General features: G+C 42.2%; 1 protein-coding gene and 1 pseudogene across 2 annotated transcripts; both read left to right on the forward strand.

Annotated features, from left to right (window-relative positions):
* The first annotated feature begins 4518 nt into the window (after positions 1-4518).
* LMOD3 (leiomodin 3) lies at positions 4519-16775 on the forward strand. Of its 2 annotated transcripts, XM_036267046.1 has the most exons (4): positions 4519-4550; positions 4961-5283; positions 7484-8863; positions 16416-16775. In XM_036267046.1, the coding sequence occupies exons 2-4, from the start codon at positions 4990-4992 to the stop codon at positions 16440-16442; spliced, it is 1701 nt and encodes a 566-aa protein (XP_036122939.1). In that variant the 5' UTR covers positions 4519-4550; positions 4961-4989; the 3' UTR covers positions 16443-16775. The 2 variants fall into 2 exon arrangements, with proteins under 2 accessions (XP_036122939.1, XP_036122938.1); XM_036267045.1 differs by lacking the exon at positions 4519-4550 and having other exon boundaries at positions 4781-5283.
* On the forward strand, positions 6290-6394 carry LOC118633655 (annotated as a pseudogene).
* Positions 16776-17112: the final 337 nt, after the last annotated feature.

Here is a 17112-nt window from a genome sequence, read left to right on the forward strand (position 1 = left end):
GGAGGTGGCCAATCGATGTTCTCTCTCATGGATGTTTCTCTCTCTCTCTCTCTCTCTCTCTCTCTCTCTCCCTTCCTCTCTCTCTAAAATCAATAAAGAAAAAATAATTTTTAAGATATAATAAGAACTAATGCTTAATAAGTGTTCACCATGAACTATGCCATTTGGATTTTTCAAATATCCTGTAAAGTAGGCACATTTATTATCCCACTTTTAAATACGCAGTAGTGAGGCATAGAGGTTAACTTGTTCAATGTAAAGGAGGAAAAACTTATTTTTCTTTTTCCTACTACCCACCTACGTTCTCCAACTGGGCCTGTAAATTGGACTAAAGACAGATTAGCAAGAGAAAAGCATGCAAATTCACTTCACTAAGCTTTACTGACAAGGCAGCCTCGTAAGGAAATGAAGACCCCAAGAAATTCTCATCTGGAGTGCTGTGTGTGTGTATGTGTGTGTGAGTGTGGTTTTTTGTTGTTAATCCTCCCCCAAGGATATTTTTTCCATTGATTTTTAGAGAGAGTGGAAGAGAGGGAGGGAAGAGGGGAGAGAGAGAAAGAGAGACATCGATGTGAGAGAGACACATCAATTGTTTGCCTCCCACCTGCTCCCCAACTGGGACCTGGGATCGAACCTGCAACCAAGTACATGCCCTGACTGGGAATCAAACCCAAGACACTTTGGTTCGAGGGCAACGCTCTAACCACTTAGCACACGGCCAGCGCTGGACTGTTTTTATACTAGGTTACATGGAGTCAAGTCATGGGAAAACGTACAGACAGAAGGGTGTGCGGTGTAGCAGCAGGGCCTGTTCGGCCAGATTCCTGTCCAGTCCTTGCAACACCTCTGTCTTCAGTGATAAGGACGATCCTTCCTTCTGGGATACCTCTCACCTGAGGGTCTTATGACCTGCTTCAGGGGTAAAGGGGGCGGTCAGAGAGTCCTTCCTGCACCTGCTGTTTCTGAAATTCCTTCAGCTTAAAATATTTAGTATCCCAAAGTGCCATATTTTGGGGCAGCATGCTCTGAGTCTTGTCAAATACTGTTTCTTAAGCTCTCTAAGCCTGATCTGTAAAATAACTGACTTGCAATAGCTCTGTGACTTTCACACTTATTTATTTACACATCAGAATCACCTGAAGAGCTCTCAAAAAATAGATTCCTGGACCCAAACCGGAGAATTCTGACTCATTAGCTTCTGGGTGGGGACAGGGTGTTCGTGCACTTCATAACCTCTGCTGGGGATTCTATCTGTGATGCCCATCTGGCTATAAAATGTCATCAATTATCCCACAGCTATCTACTTTCTCACGGTATAGTAACCCTGATATAAAAAGCTGCTGAGGTAGCAGCCGCAGGAAATCATTAAGAGAAAGCGCAACTAAATCATGTGTGTCAAATGGGGCTAATTACACCACGAAACCCTCCATGTCAGCATGTGGCTAAGATGCTCAGTGGAAGCAGCTGGGGGAGATGTGCCCCTCTGCAGACTGATTCAGAAGGTGGGTATTCACTGAAGGAGCCTCACAGATACTCCGAAGTCTGCTGGATCATCCAAAACATTTGGTCACGTCAAAACAAGTGCGGTTCATTGGAATAACATTTGAATCTGAAAGCTCACTAGCAACAATTCAGATCATTTTCTGGAGAGAGCTTCATATTTACATGCAAGTTGATTTTTTATTTTCTTTATAAACAATTCCATCTAAACGTCTCAGAGTTGCTTTCTGTAAAAGCAACAAGATTTTTTTAAAGCTCTTTTGTTTATTATCATTAATATAATGGTTTCTATTGTGGAAATGGTTTACAAAATGTATTATATTTTACAATTGTCTTTGTTTTTCTTTAGATGTTTCTGTGATTATCCATGAAATAAAAGAATAGTAATATTTAAATTTTTAAAAATATGATTGCATTGATTTGAGAAAGAGAGGAAGGAAGAAAGAGAAATGTGAGAAACATCTATTGGTTGCCTCCTGCACGCCCCCTAATGGAGACAGAACTCAAAACCTAGGTATGTGCCCTGCCCTGAAATTGAACCAGCAACTCTTTTAGTGCATGGGAGGACCCTCCACCAACTGAACCACACTGGCCAGAGCTATTGAACCTTTACTGATGGCTTACACTATGTAATGCACCATCCCACTTAATTTACATAGGTATCTCTATATAACCTCATTTAGTCTGCTCAGTAGTTGCATATGGTGAATTTTATTTTCAGTCTACTTTTATATGATGAGGAAACAGGGATAAGTTGCCCAATATCACTCAGCGGTGGAGCCGGGACTTGAATCCTGCAGACTGATTGCAGATATTCCTCTTTTATATCAGTATTTCCCAAAGTTAATTTTGGAAAGTTAATCACATAGGATATTATTAAGGGGTTTTTGAAAGGAAAAAAAAAAGTGTGAATTAGCTAAATAAGGTTGGGGAATATTGGGCTAAACAAATGGATTTCGCTCCTGTATGATTTCTCAGAGTATCTAAAATGTCATAAACTTTACAAATTTCTAAAAGACAAATGCAGAAGTAATATTTTCCAGTCCTCCTTGAACACAAAGCTCTTTTTGGTCAAGTCTTTTAAGACCACCGGTCTGCAAACTAAGCCTATGAAATAATCACCTGCAATTCAGTGGTTTGCGAAGTGGTTTACAAACCTCCCTGCCCGCTGAGTCCAAGCTTTTACTTCCCTCTACAAGGACATAAGGAAGACCTGACCGGTGTTTAACCATGTTGCCACTATGTACCTATGCTCTTTACTTTTACAATAATTATTCAGGTAAACTGCTAATACCTTTCTGGGGAATCATTTACCTATATAACTGAAAAGCCTCTCAACCTTGGAGAATTCAAGGTCAACCCCTAGGGGTAGAAAACAATATTAAAACATCAATTTAAAACTTCTTGCTTTTGACTTTTTCTTTTTTTTAATCCTCACCCAAGGACATTTTTTCATTTTTTGTTCAGATAGAGCGGGAGGGAGAGAGAAGAAGGGAGAGAGAGAGAGAAATATTAATGTGAAAGGGACACATCGAGTGGCTGCCACCCGCACAACCCAACCAGGGCCAGGGACAAACTGTAACTGAGGTACATGCCCTTAGCGGGAACTGAACCCTGGTCTCTCTGGACCACAGGCTGATGGTCTAACTGCTGAGCCAAACCAGCCAGGGCTTGCTTTTGACTTTTTCATATGTTTTGCTACATATGTGTGTATGTGTGTAAAACATATGCCAAAATTATAAATTTTATTTATAAACATTTATTACTATGATAACTATGATATTTAAGACTATATTATTTGATTATGTAATATATGAAATGTATTATATGCTATAAATATTTATAAATTATGTATGATATTAGAATAGTAAAATTTATATACTTTGTAAATAATTATATATATGTATATATGATGGGTTGTAATAATACTGTAGTGGTAGAATATATAATAGCCTAGAAAAAAAACTGTAAGTAAAAAAACAACAAACAAAGATATTGAGCTTATATGCCTTACAGAAAGGAATATAATGATAAACCAAAACGTTAATAGTGATAGCCCTTAGTAGTGGGATAAGGGGAAATGTTTATTTTCTTTGTGCTTCCATGTGCTATCCTAATTTTTGTACAATAAATGTTTATTTTTAATAAGTGTTATATTCACAAGGTTCAAATTCTGGCAATTATAAAAGGGTATACAGTAACAAAGTCTTTTCCCAGCCTTCCAAACAGCTTGTTCCCTCAAAATTATCCAAGGGTATTGGTTTCTTGTGCATCTTTCCAAGGGTGCATTATGTTGATATAATGTGTTCATATACATATGTTCTTTTTACCTTGTATCACACAAATAATAGCATACAATACACACTGTTTTTCACTTTGCTGTTAAATAATCTTGCACAACTGTCATTTCATCCACATAGGATATCTGTAGGATAAAAACATGGATAAAATATTCTATAAAAATTTTGTCTAGGGGGGAGGGGGAAACAGTGGGGGGAAAGGAGAAACATCTGTAACAAAAATTAATTAATTACTTAATTTAAAAATTTGTCTAAAAAAAGAGTAAGATAAAAAATTCTTAAAGTAGAATGGCTAGTTCAAGAGAAATGTACATTTGTCATTTGGATAAATATTGCCATTTGAAAAATATTGCCACACTCTGAAGTTGTGAAGATACCTTCTTGTGCTCTCTTCTGGTACTTTAATGTTTGGTGGTTTTTTGTTTTTACCCTTCAATTTAGATCCATTTACATTTATCCTGGCTTAATGGATCATTAAGAAAAACAAATTATTTACAATAGTAAACTCCCCACTCATAATGGAAATTCAAGTGCTGGTTGTTCCCACCTGTTAGATCACAGGATCTAGATGCAAATGAGGACACCGTGCAAGGCTCAGCTTACCCAGCAGGCGAGGTTCAGCCAGGCCGCTGCCCTGCTGTGCGCAGGTGGTTTGCTTGGCCACACTGCAGTGAGGGGGCGAATTTCTTCACATACATTTTTCATTTCAGTAGAACCCAAGGCGCTGGTTGAATTTTCATTCCGAATAGCGTAAGTTGCTTTAATCGTTTAACTAAAAGGTCTCCCAGTGTGGTGGGGGGCGCGTGGGCTGCATGAACTTGTGTGTGGCTGTGCGAGCACGCGGGGAAAGAACGTATTCCTGCAGCGATTCGGCAGCGCGAGCCCAGCAGCTGCCCTGAAATGTCAGATGGATTTGCACAGCTGACTCAAGTTGCCGAAAAGAGAGCCGCACAGTAGCTCCATAACCCGGTCGCCTCCAGCCCAGCCCTGGGTGATACCGACGCGGTGAGCCCGGCCGCAGTCTCCTCGCTGCTCCGCAAACACCGCTGGGGTTCTGCTGGGGACACCTCTGAAGGGGGTGTTGACCTGGGACGCTTGTTAACTGGGGAAACTTCTTGAGAGGTTTTTCACATCACCTTTGATTATTTCTCCTTTTCTAGTAAGATAGAAAAAAGCACAGAACAGAATCATGTCGGAGCACAGCAGGAATTCAGATCAAGAAGAACTGTTTGACGAAGAGATTGATGAAGATAAAATCTTGGCCAACTTGTCCCCCGAAGAGCTGCTAGAACTGCAATCAGAAATGGAAGTCATGGCCCCTGACCCCAGGCTTCCTGTGGGAATGATTCAGAAAGATCAAACGGACAAGCCACCAACAGGAACCTTCGACCACAGGTCTCTTGTTGATTACATGTACTGGCAAAAGGCGTCCAGACGCCTGCTGGAGGACGAGCGCGTTCCCGTCACCTTCGTGCCCTCCCAGGTAACCAGGGGCTTGCGCACCGCAGAGAAATGGCGCTGGGCTGGCAGGTGTCCATGGGGCAACTCACTTCTCTAGAGCTCATGCTTTGAGTTGTTTTGTTGCCACTTAAAGATTAAATCGTAATATTTAACTTTGGAACTTTCTGAAATACTTATATGGTATAGCTGTGAGGGGAAAGTTGGTAATTCTTATAGATGCCTCTTTTTAAAAAATTGCTATTGAGTTTGCTGTGTAGGAAAGCTTGTAGTTTATGAACATGATATTTAAAGAATTAACTCATAACCCAGAAAGGGTTGTCCTTAATCTCTTTTTGGCTCACAAACCTCTTTAAGAAGCTGAGGTCTGTACTTCTGCTCCCGGCACGTACATACATACGCAGAATTTCACACACAGTTTCAAGGTGCACAGTCCCCTGGTGTCCACCCACACACCCTGCAATTAGACCAAGTCAAATAATTGAAAATATTCAATATTCCCACAGTGCATTCAGTATCAGTGATCATTTTAGAAATATCTATTGAGCTGTTTTAAAATAGTTCTTTCTTAAATGTTTTTCTATAAAATAGAATTGTGGTTAAATCTATGAACATATTGTATATTATCATATTTTTTCTAATAGAGACCCCCAAGTAAAGTCTCTTTTAGTTGTGTTTGCTGATACAGATCTTGTCCGATTACTGTCACGCTGTCTGCAATTGGAAAAGTTACAAACTGGTCTCAGGTCAGGAGAGTTTAAACATGTACTAAAGTCAAGAAAACAAATTGCTGACTTCATAAGGTTAGAGTTTAAGAAACAATTTCAGACATTTTACAATTGGAGTAAAAGCCAATTGTATATGAATAATTTCAGAAAAAGAAAACTGGTTGGATACTTTTCACATTTTTTCTCTTGGTATAGTTTAAACAGCTTGATGGCTGGCTCCCCCTGCTGGGGAAGATGACAATTGCTAAGGTATTGTCAACTCATTCCCAACCTACAATTTATGTGCAATAAGATCAAGTTCTTGGCCTCACAGACTGTACAGAAAGAGGAGGCAGAGTAAACCCACCCCATATACACCTCAGCCCAGGCCCCCTGTAACTGGTTTGTATCGTGAATGGGGGGACATGGGGTCAAGAAAAAAAAAGATCAAGTTCTTGTGTGGATGAACCTGTGATTCACACTGTTACACCAGCTTTGAAAATGACACATATGATGTATACATATTGAACAGGGAAATGTACAATAGAAAGTACAGTACAAATTGATGGGCAACAATCTAATAAACACTATTCATAAAGACATCTGCTTTCCTCCCCAGACTAAGCAACTGTTTCTAAATGTCTGCATAACCCTGTCCCCTTTGCAGCCTCAACACCTCCCTTCAAAAAGAACAGGACAGCGAACCTGTAGTAGCCAGGGCAGTTTTCACAGAGCTGAGGAGACAAATCAAAGTCAAGGCTTCGTGTTCCAAAATATCGAACTACTCTCATTTTCCCCACAATATGTTATGTTTTTTAAGGAAAACTGACATATACAGTTTAGTGGATTAGCAAGCATATGAGGAATGTAAATTTTAGTTATGGCAATAAGGAAATTATTGTGTCACTCAGGGTTACTGAATACACAGATACCTATTCAGCTATACACAAAATAAAGACTTCAGTGTATTGGTAGATAACTCCATAAGGTTTTCAAAACAAATCATTGTTAACTACTTCTGAAATTATTAAGCATTTTTAAAAACAATACAGAGTCTAAACACAAAATCTACTAGGTTTCATTTTAATAGATGGGATAAGGTAAACGCAGCCCAAAAATGTGTTTATGTGTATGTGGCTATAAAAAAGTATCTTTATTTTGGTTGCATTTGCTTACAAAACTACTCCTACACTCTAAACTTATATACTGTAACACGTTAATATGCCCCAAATGCTTCCCCTCCTCAGTTATCTTAATGGTTGCTTCTCTTCCTAAGATATAAGTACTAATTTGATAAATAATACAACAGACTTTTTCCCCATATATTTATAAACTTTTCTATGTTGTGTGTGTTTGTATGTATGTATACATACATATACACACACATAAATAGAATACTATACATACGATTTGCTTACTTTTTTCTCAATAATATATCTTATTATTTCTAGTAGATATTGCTCTACTTTCTATTTCTTCACTGCTATGTATTCTAACCCTCAAAAACCTCTCTTTTAGGAAAACACTAAAGAGCAGCATGAAGAAATGGACAAAGGTAATAAAAAGGTGTCCCAGTATTTAAAAGAAAAGCTCAATAATGAAATCACTGCAAATAAAAGAGAATCAAAGGGCAGTGTCCAAGAAACAGACAGTGAGGATGAGGATGAGGAGGAAGATGAAGATGAAGATGAGGAGGACGAAGATGCAGAAGATGAAGGAGAAGATGAGAGTGAAGGGAGTGATGAGAAAACAAAAAGAGAAGAGGAAGGCGAAGTGAAGGAGCCAATCAGAAATGGTGAGAACAGCTGCCAGCAGGTGACAAACAAAGCATTTGCAGAACAGAAAGACAGACCAGAGGCCCAAGAACAAAGTGAGAGAAAAGTATCAAAATTAGATCCCAAAAAGTTAGCTCTAGATACCAGTTTCTTGAAGGTAAGTGCAAGGCCTTCAGGAAACCAAACTGACCTAGAAGGCAGCTTGCGGCGAGTTAGACAGAACGACCCCGACATGAAGGAACTCAACCTGAACAACATCGAAAACATCCCCAAAGAAATGCTACTGGACTTTGTTAATACAATGAAGAAAAACAAACACATCAAGACCTTCAGTTTAGCGAACGTGGGTGCGGATGAGAATGTGGCCTTCGCCTTGGCTAACATGCTGCGTGAAAACAGGAGCATTACCACGCTCAACATCGAGTCCAATTTCATAACAGGTAAAGGAATTGTGGCCATTATGCGGTGTCTCCAGTTTAATGAGACGCTAACCGAATTGCGGTTTCACAATCAAAGGCACATGCTGGGCCACCAAGCCGAAATGGAGATAGCCAGGCTTTTGAAGGCAAATAGCACTCTCCTAAAGATGGGCTACCATTTTGAGCTCCCGGGTCCCAGAATGGTGGTGACCAATCTGCTCACCAGAAATCAGGATAAGCAAAGGCAGAAAAGGCAAGAAGAACAAAAACAGCAACAACTCAAAGAGCAGAGAAGGTTAATAGCCATGTTGGAGAACGGGTTAGGACTGCCACCTGGGATGTGGGAGATGCTGGGAGGACCAATGCCAGATTCCAGGATGCAGGAGTTCCTCCATCCTCCCCCTCATCCTCCCAACCCCCCAGCAGTCCCCTTCAGTCGACGAAATGAAGTGATGAAAAAGCCATCACAGTCCCCTCCATACAGGACGGACCCTGACTCCTTCCGGGGCGTGAAGCTCAAGAGGACCCAGCGCAAATCTCGGATGCCAGAAGCCAGAGACAACCCTGAGAAAACCAACCTCAAAGATGTGATCAAAACGCTGAAACCAGTGCCCAGAAACAGGCCGCCCCCGTTGGTGGAAATCACGCCCAGAGATCAGCTCTTGAATGACATTCGTCACAGCAACGTCGCCTTTCTTAAACCTGTAAGTAGAAGGAGGGAGAAGCGGTGAACAGCACCACACTAAATGTATCTCAGCTCTACTCCTGTTCGTTTTAGCACCAGGACCGTCTCACTAAACGTGACTAATTGGAGGTCTAAATTACTTGTTATCCCCAAGGACGTACACCTGTATAACTTCTGTAACAACATTAACATCTAATAATCACTAAGCACTTCCTATAGGCCAGATTCATTATGTGAATTAACTCATTTTAACAGCCCCATAAGGTAGGTATTAGTATTCACCCCATTTCATTGAAAGGAAACTGAGGCTTAGGGAAGTTAAATCACTTATCTAGGAGATATAGGTAGGAAGCACTACAGTTGACACTGAAATTCAGTTCTAAGTCCAGGGTCAAGCCTTTATTCATACCAGCGACAGAGCTGACAATCGAGGTCTTGAAGAGCCTGCTGTAGGAATAGGAATGACACCTAATGAGGCCAGTCATTTGTAAGCACCTGAGTGCTTCCACCCCAATTCTTCACTTTTAGCAGATGAAGAGAGATGACTGGCCATTGCTTTTGTACTCTTCCATGTTTAGGCAGACAAATGGGAAACTCCAGGTTAGTGTTGCCACAAAGTAATGGAGTTTTAAATATTTTACTATTATTTCAGTTTTAATATTCACTATGATTCACTGTTACTGCTGCTGATGTACAAAAATGTTCTGTCCCTTGCAGGTTCAGTTGCAGGAGAAATTTCTTTTGTCATTACTAAGATAGCATTTATGGAGGCTGAAAGGTGTGTGTCCAAGGGTCACAGGTGGCCGATAATTAACTATAATTTTGAAATCTAGTGTGTAATTTAGCCAAGAGATGACATTGACAAAATAGTTAATATATTATTTGATCAGAGAGTCAGTTTTTTCAAGATGTTTTGAAGAAATTTCATGTAAGCAGGTTCTTTTTCTGCTTCAAAGAACTATATATTGTAAAATAAGATAGTTGCTACTTACTCATATAAATACACACCCACATGGAGGTCCCTCATTGTCATCTCCCAGTCATGCAGCACTGACTACATTACGTTACTCTAAGTGAAAACTGTCTTTCATTCAGGGGGCTCTGACTCTTGCTGGGGGGAAGCCAGAATGGAACACTGGGGTCACATGAGGTCAGGTGAGAGTTCTTTGCGTGTCCTTGGGCCCATCATCAAGACTTTCTGCACCTGCTCTTCTGGCAGCCAGACTTCAGTAGGGGGTGGCTGAGGGGGTTGTTTTGAGAGAAACTATCATTTTTGTAACCAGTCGTCAGTAAAGCATATCCAAGCTGCCTTGATGGCTACACAGTCTGAAAATAACATTAGTCTGAAAAGAATGAAGAGAATTCTTTTTAAAATCTACATTAAAAGTGGAATGTGGATTCAGAGTAGAAGAGAGAATGAAGGTCAAACGGTGATCCGACCCAACTCCCTGCCCGCTGCGGGAATGTTCTACTAGGCAAACCCACCTCCTGGAGTCTGTTCCACTCCAACCATTCGCTGACTCATTAATCAACAAATGTCTACAGGGTGCTGCCACGTGTCGGGCACCCTCAGAGGGGCCAGGGATGCAGCACACAGTATGGGTTTTATAATCTTCATAGTCTGAACACTCTGCCTTTTACTCAACTGAGAACACTTATCCTAAGTCCAGATCCTAAAGCAAAAGACACTGAAATAAATTCATGATGATAATTGCAAAATGTACCACCCTACTAAATACTACATTTTACATTTTCAATCAATTCTGAAATGTTATTTGTTTTAAGTTGTGTTTTTTAATGTCCACCACGAAAGAAAAACATGCTGAACTGATTTCTACTTTGAAAGGCCAACGGCCCTCATGCCTGCTGGCCTGTGTGGGTGCCACAGCATGTACCTCCCTGCGCGCACCTCCCTGCGTGGGCACCACTGCATGCACCTCCCTGCGCATGCCCCCCTGCGCGTGTGCACCCCAGATGCAGAACATCCCACTGTTTCACCTACCTGGTCCAGTAAAACGCTCTTTGAGGAAAATGAAAATGCATCGCTCCACTGATGAAAATTCACATCACTAATGTCAACCTGCTCCCCACTGCTCCATTCTAACACAATAAATTTCCTCTTTAACATCGAGCCATAGTGTAATTTTTAAAAGACTTTTTATGCCTTTCTATTTTGAAATCATTTTAGACTTACAGAAGTTAAAAATAGTACAAAGAATCCTTACATACCCATCGCAGTTCGCCACCTTTGCCTTGACATTCTTTAAAAGGTGTTGTAAATGGCTGCGCACCTGCGCTCGAGCGCGCTGACGGGCACACAGCTCGGGCGCCGTCAGTAAGAAAGGCTCGGACGTGTCTGCACACGCAGCCAGCTATCGTAAACACGCTGACTGTATTCAGGGTGGTTCAAACGTCACAAACTGTGCATCTTCCACCACGAAGCACTGTAAATGCCATCAGTGGTGCTGTCACAAATCCCAGCTCAAAGGGATGTCTGGCCAGTCAGATGAGATGCAACTCCGCTCCCTTGGAGAGGTGAGACTGAAGGTTTTGGGGGTTTCCTCCTCTAGCTTTGCAGGACAGAGATGCCCTCCAAACCCCTGGGTTTTCAAGGATGAGTTAAAATTAAAATACAATTTTGAAACTTTGTGATTTTTCTTTTTACTGATGTTCCTAACTAGACTTCTGAATGCCAAAAATGTACTTAGAAAGTTTTCCTAGAAAACTTGGAAAAGACTGTTTTCCTCTCATGGACTTAGAAATATTATTTTTGTATCTTCTAGAGTGTATCGTAAGTAGTCCATTTATATTTAAGATTATATTTTTCACTTTAACGTTTCTTCCCTCTCTACTCCATGCTCTGGCCCGGACCCCTGAAAGGGTGTTGCCAGCAGAGAGTGAAGGAAAATCCGCTGTTTGCTCAGCTCAAACGTTTCCTCCTCCGAGGAGCTGCCCCACTAATCCAGTTTATCTATATTTTATTTTATTTTATTTTTTCCTTATTGATTTCAGAGAGAGAGAGGAAGGGAGAGGGAAAGAAAGAAGCATCAATGACAGAGAACATCGACTGGCCGCCTCCTGCATGCCCCCCACTGGGGATCAGGCCCGCAACCTGGGCTTGTGCCCTGACCGGGAATCGAACGGGAATTCTTGGTGCAATAGTCGACACTCAACCACAGAGCCACACTGACTGGGCCCATCTAATCCAGTTTAAAGAAGATGTGTTCTGTAGGCTAGGTATTGAAAACTCCTGGACTACAGTCCAGATCTGAAAGTCTGTTTTATTTGGCTTCAATATTATCATATACAATAAAAAAAATCACATTAAAATATCCAGTTACCTGGCACCACTTGCGGCATCAGACCTGTCCCTTTGGGCTTGCCTGGCTCTGCATGGCCTCGGGGTCCCTCAGTCCCCACCGTGCCCTGCTGCCTAACACCTGGCCTACTTCACTCATTTCCATCACTTATTTAGCTCCTGTAGAATTTTCCAGTTTTTGTTGCTCTTGTTGTTTTTGGTTTTTGTTTTGTCTAACAAACTGAATTTATTAGATAATGACTATGCGTTAATAACTTATAATCAATATGATGATAGCCCAAAACAAAGACATTAGGCTTGTATGGGCTTATCCCTCAAGGCAAATACATGATTTCCTTTCATTTGAAAATTCTGTGGTCTGTTCACTGCCCACCATCTGAGATGAGTATTTATACTTCTCACTGAGGCCGACTGCACGCATGTCATATGCAAGCTTCTGTGCCAAACAAGGAACCTTTTAACATTGTCGCTTCTACTTTGGGCTCACCTATGTGCACGTCACACTGCTCCCAGCCAGTGCCAAATTCTCCTACGGAAAGACTTCAGTGTAACAGGGTGAACGGCCGTCCTCGGCCAGAGGAACCCACAAGACTTGAACAGTCATTATGATCACAAAATGTAAGATTCTAGACTCTCAAGCCTTCACGTCCACTCTGGCTACTTCTTCCATGCCTCGTTTATAAGCTCTTCTTTCTCTTTAACTAGGTTCTCTGGATCCTCTCCATCTACGGTTTTGTCCTCATCTTACCTTGTCCCCTTGTTTCAGTTAACACATAATCTGGAACAATCCCCAGACCTCACTTTCCCCTTAGATCACAGGGCTTTCTTGACCCTTCGTTCAATCTGTCCCCAAATCAAGCTCTTCCTTGTTGGGCCAGGTCGCTGTTTCTGGTTCCCTTTTCCCCTGGCATCTCCATTCTTGCACACATTCAGGTCTAAAGCCCCAGAGTTGTCTTTAACTCCTTTTTTTCCTGCTCCTTTTCCTTGCCTCCAAAAAAGAAACCAGGAGACTCTATAAGCCCCAAAGCCTACACTGGATCATTGCTTTGGAAATGTCATGCTTCTTATAAAGGGAATCTCCATGGCCCTGGCCGGTTTTCTCAGTGGTTAGAGCATCAGCCCACAGACCAATGAGTCCTGGGTTTGACTCTGGTCAAGGGCATGTACCTTGGTGGCGGTTTGTCCCAGGCCCTGGTAGGGGTCATGCGGGAGGCAACCAGTCGATGTGTCTCTCTCACATCGATGTTTCTCCCCCACCCCCACTCTACCTGAAGATAAATGGAAAAATATCCTTTGGTGAGGATTAAAAAAAAAATTGGAAAATAAAGGGAATCTCCATAGGAGAAAACAATGTAATGTTTCAAACTCATCTCAAAAGATCGTATACTCACCAGGAATTATATAGACCATAAACTGCCTTTTCCTAATATCTAGAGGGAAAAAGAGTTTTTCATACAGTGTGGGGCAAAAGTAGGTTTACAGTTGTTCATATGGAAAATAATACAATAATTAATAAATAATAATACAAGAATAAACTCTGTTTTGCATACTCACAACTGTAAACCTACGCTTGCCCCGCCCTGTATATTGCTTTTCTAACCTCTATGGGAGTGATTCTCAAATTGCAGCATGCGTCAGAACCACCTGGAACGCTAAGTACAGATGTCTGAGCCCACCCTAGAGTGTCTGATTCGATAGGTCTTGGATGGAGCCTGAGAAGCTGCATTTCTGATAAGTCTCTTGGTGCTGCTGCTTATTTGGTGACTATACTTCGACCAGCAGGGTTCTGTGACATCCATGGCAACCCACATTCCTGAGATTTTCCCTGACGGGCCTTCTTTCTACCTCATACCACCGTCTGCTCAAATTGCCTTTCATTCTATCTCTATCTGTTGAAATCTACCCAATAGGCCTGGCTCAGATGTGACTTCGTACACAAAAGAAAGCACATAGGACATCGAGAGCGAGCCTTCCTCCTTCACATGTCCATGGCCTGCCATCTGCGTCCCTCTCTCCCAGTATCTCCCACATTCTGCTTCCAGTTGAGAGCTGCGTGGACACACTGTAGGTCTCCTCATGGATTCTGAGTTCCTTAGGGCAGGTCTTCCTCTCCTCTGTCCCGGATGCCCACGGAGGTATTGACCCAGGCGTGAGGAATCAAACAGCCTCTGCTGAAATGGATCCTGCCCCCGGCCCCAGCAGGTTCTCTGTGAGTGTGTGTGCACGCACTGGTCATGCTACACACACGTGTGTGCATGCTACACACACTGCGTTTTAAAAACTAATTTTAACCAACAAGTGAAGGGAGAACAGGGCCCCCAACAATACTGCAAGTAGATTCTCACCTGTTTGTAAGTTTTATATTTTTACATCACATCTAGCCATCTTCTTCTTTATGGTTTCTTTTTGTGTTCTGCTTAGAAATGGCTTCTTTCGAAGTTTATTCAAATATTTGCATATATTTTCTTGCTGCTTTTATCTTTTTTTAAATATCCCATATCATAGGTGAATTAAAGGGTAAAATTTTAGAAGTAGAAAGTAGAAGTCTGCTCTGTTATTTCTTTTCCAGATAGCTAACCAATGACTACTTAGTGTCTCGTTTCCATTTTTCTCAGTGATCTGAACTGCCAACACAGTCATATTTTATGTCCACCTGTCTCTGGTTTACTATATTGGGTCAGTGCCACATTTTGCTTTTAAAAACATTTTTATTAATTTGGAGCCTTTGCATGCATATAAACATATATTGGGAACAGTGCTGTATAACATCTTTTTTCCACTCAACAATACAAAGAGCATGCTGTTTTACTGATTTATTGCAGCGTTGCAGCTATTTTCGGGGCTCATCGGGGTTCTTCACTGTTAGCGCTCTCCCTGGGTGAGCCCAGCAGGGAGCAGTCACATGGCCCCTCCTGCAAGGCCGGCCCGGAGGGAGAGGCCAGAGCTCTGGAGGCTACGCAGGCAGTAGCCGCACATCAGAGGGCCTGGGTGTTGGTAAACCTTTCTAGTCAAAGGTCATGGGCAGAGAACCGGCTGCAGAAGGGCCATAGCAGATGGCCAAGATGGCTCATCACAGTGGCAGGTGGGCATGGGCAACACAGAAGGAGAAGCAGCCCTAGTCATTGCTGTTCGAACTCTGTGTGCCCTCAGGATGTCTTCAGCGTCCTCTGGAAGGTGGTATGTACATGCTGGATGTCAGCCTCCGAAGACATAACACCCTATGAAACAAAGCATTTGCAGTCAGACTTGCGCTCCTCTTTTGTAAATAACATTTTGTTTTTAAATTTTAGTGAGCATCAAAGTAGGAACCTGCTCGAACAGGAGAGACGGGTGGTAGAAGAGTGTATTCACGCACCGGTGCCTTCTGGTGGCTAAGACAGGAGCACTGCGGTCAGACTGACCTGGGGTCAAATTCTGATCGGCTACTTCCTAGCTGTGGGACCTTAAGCAAATTATGGAACCTGTCTAAGCCTGTCCCCTCTTACAAGGCTGTTGTAGGATGAAATGAGAAAATGTTTTAAAAATAAGTGTTACAAAAGAAACAAAAATAAAAACAGACTCAGACACAGAGAACAGACTGACGGTGGACAGAGGGGAGGAGGGTTGAGGGGCTGGGTAAAAATGGTGAAGGGATTAAGGAGTACACATTCGTAGTTACAGAATAGTCACAGGGATGTAAAGTACAGCTTAGGAAATATAGTCAATAATATCTTAATAACTATGTGTGGGGCCAGGTGGGTGCTTGAAATATCACGGGGGAACCACTCTGTAAAGCACATGATTTTTTAACCACTCTGCGGTATACCTAAAACTATTACAGAATAATATTGAATGTAAACTGCAATTTAAAAGAGGAAGAGAAAGAAAAAATGTGTTAACATTAATTACTAACTTATATTATTCAATCCCTAAAATAGCCTTGTGTGTTAGATGTTACTCTTGTCATTTGGCACCTGAGGAAACTGACGCCCAACACCACACAACTAAGTGCGCGAAACCAGCTGGCTCGGGCACGTGCCCTCGTTCCTCCGCTACGTTCCCCTGTGCTTTAAGCCCTTGGGTCACTCCTGGCACCAGTAGATGCCCAATGAATGGTGGCCGTGGTTGTTGTTTTATCATGATTTCAGGGGCTCTCTGGACAGAATTTCTAATCCATTATACATCCTGAGACGTATAAATGCCATTTTTGTGGTAAAGCTCTTGAATTTCCAAGATTAATTCTTCCCCTTTCCTTCGAATGCTTAACTTGTAGGTGCAACTGCCAAAAGAATTGGAATAAGAGGCAACAGGATGATGTAGAAGAACGAGACCTGGGATAGCGACTCTGGGACTTGAGCTCCGAGGCCGCGTCAGCAGCAGGGCCTGGCCCAGGCGGGACAGGGGAGGGGGCGTCGATGGGAATGTCGCCAAGGCACAGAGCTTGGCCTGTGGCAAGTGGTGGCTGAAAGGGAAGGGGGAGGAAATCACACATGAATATTGAGGGGCAACGTTTTCTACTTCAAATCAGTTTGAGTAACTTTGGTGAAATTTAGTCATGCTCCCAGCACAGAAGTTAAAAACCCTTTTTTTTTTGGTAAACATCCGCTTTACTATTGTTTTCCGCTGCTAAATAACAATAAATACTACGTGTTAGCTATTGTGGTTCCATTTTTTTCTCCTTCCATCTCCTCTGCTGAATTTCACCACACAGTCTCTTAAAGGAACAAGTCGTGTTTCATCTCGGGACATGTGACGGGTGACCTGAGCTCCAGGCCCTTCCGATGCTTCGAAACGAAAGCGTTGTTCACGGGCTCTTGTCTCAGCACCAGCCGAGCTTCCAGTCCAGCCGACTGCTGTCTCCCCTGGCCCTTCCTGTGATTTGGGAGGTACTTCTGATGGAGGTCTGTGGGGACAGCACGTTCAAGCCACAGGATGTGGAGAGAACCAGGTGTTTCCAGAAAACACACAGG

This window comes from Molossus molossus, unplaced genomic scaffold (genome assembly GCF_014108415.1).
Source record: "Molossus molossus isolate mMolMol1 unplaced genomic scaffold, mMolMol1.p scaffold_m16_p_18, whole genome shotgun sequence".
Classification (NCBI taxonomy): Eukaryota; Metazoa; Chordata; class Mammalia; order Chiroptera; family Molossidae; genus Molossus; species Molossus molossus.

What these genes read in the sequence shown, in the direction of transcription:
- LMOD3 (XM_036267046.1), top strand. Translation starts at nt 4,990, where the DNA reads ATGTCGGAGCACAGCAGGAATTCAGATCAAGAAGAACTGTTTGACGAA. An exon ending in TCACCTTCGTGCCCTCCCAG is followed by an intron (nt 5,284 to 7,483) that starts GTAACCAGGGGC and finishes CCTCTCTTTTAG; the next exon opens with GAAAACACTAAAGAGCAGCA. An exon ending in ACGTCGCCTTTCTTAAACCT is followed by an intron (nt 8,864 to 16,415) that starts GTAAGTAGAAGG and finishes CTTAACTTGTAG; the next exon opens with GTGCAACTGCCAAAAGAATT.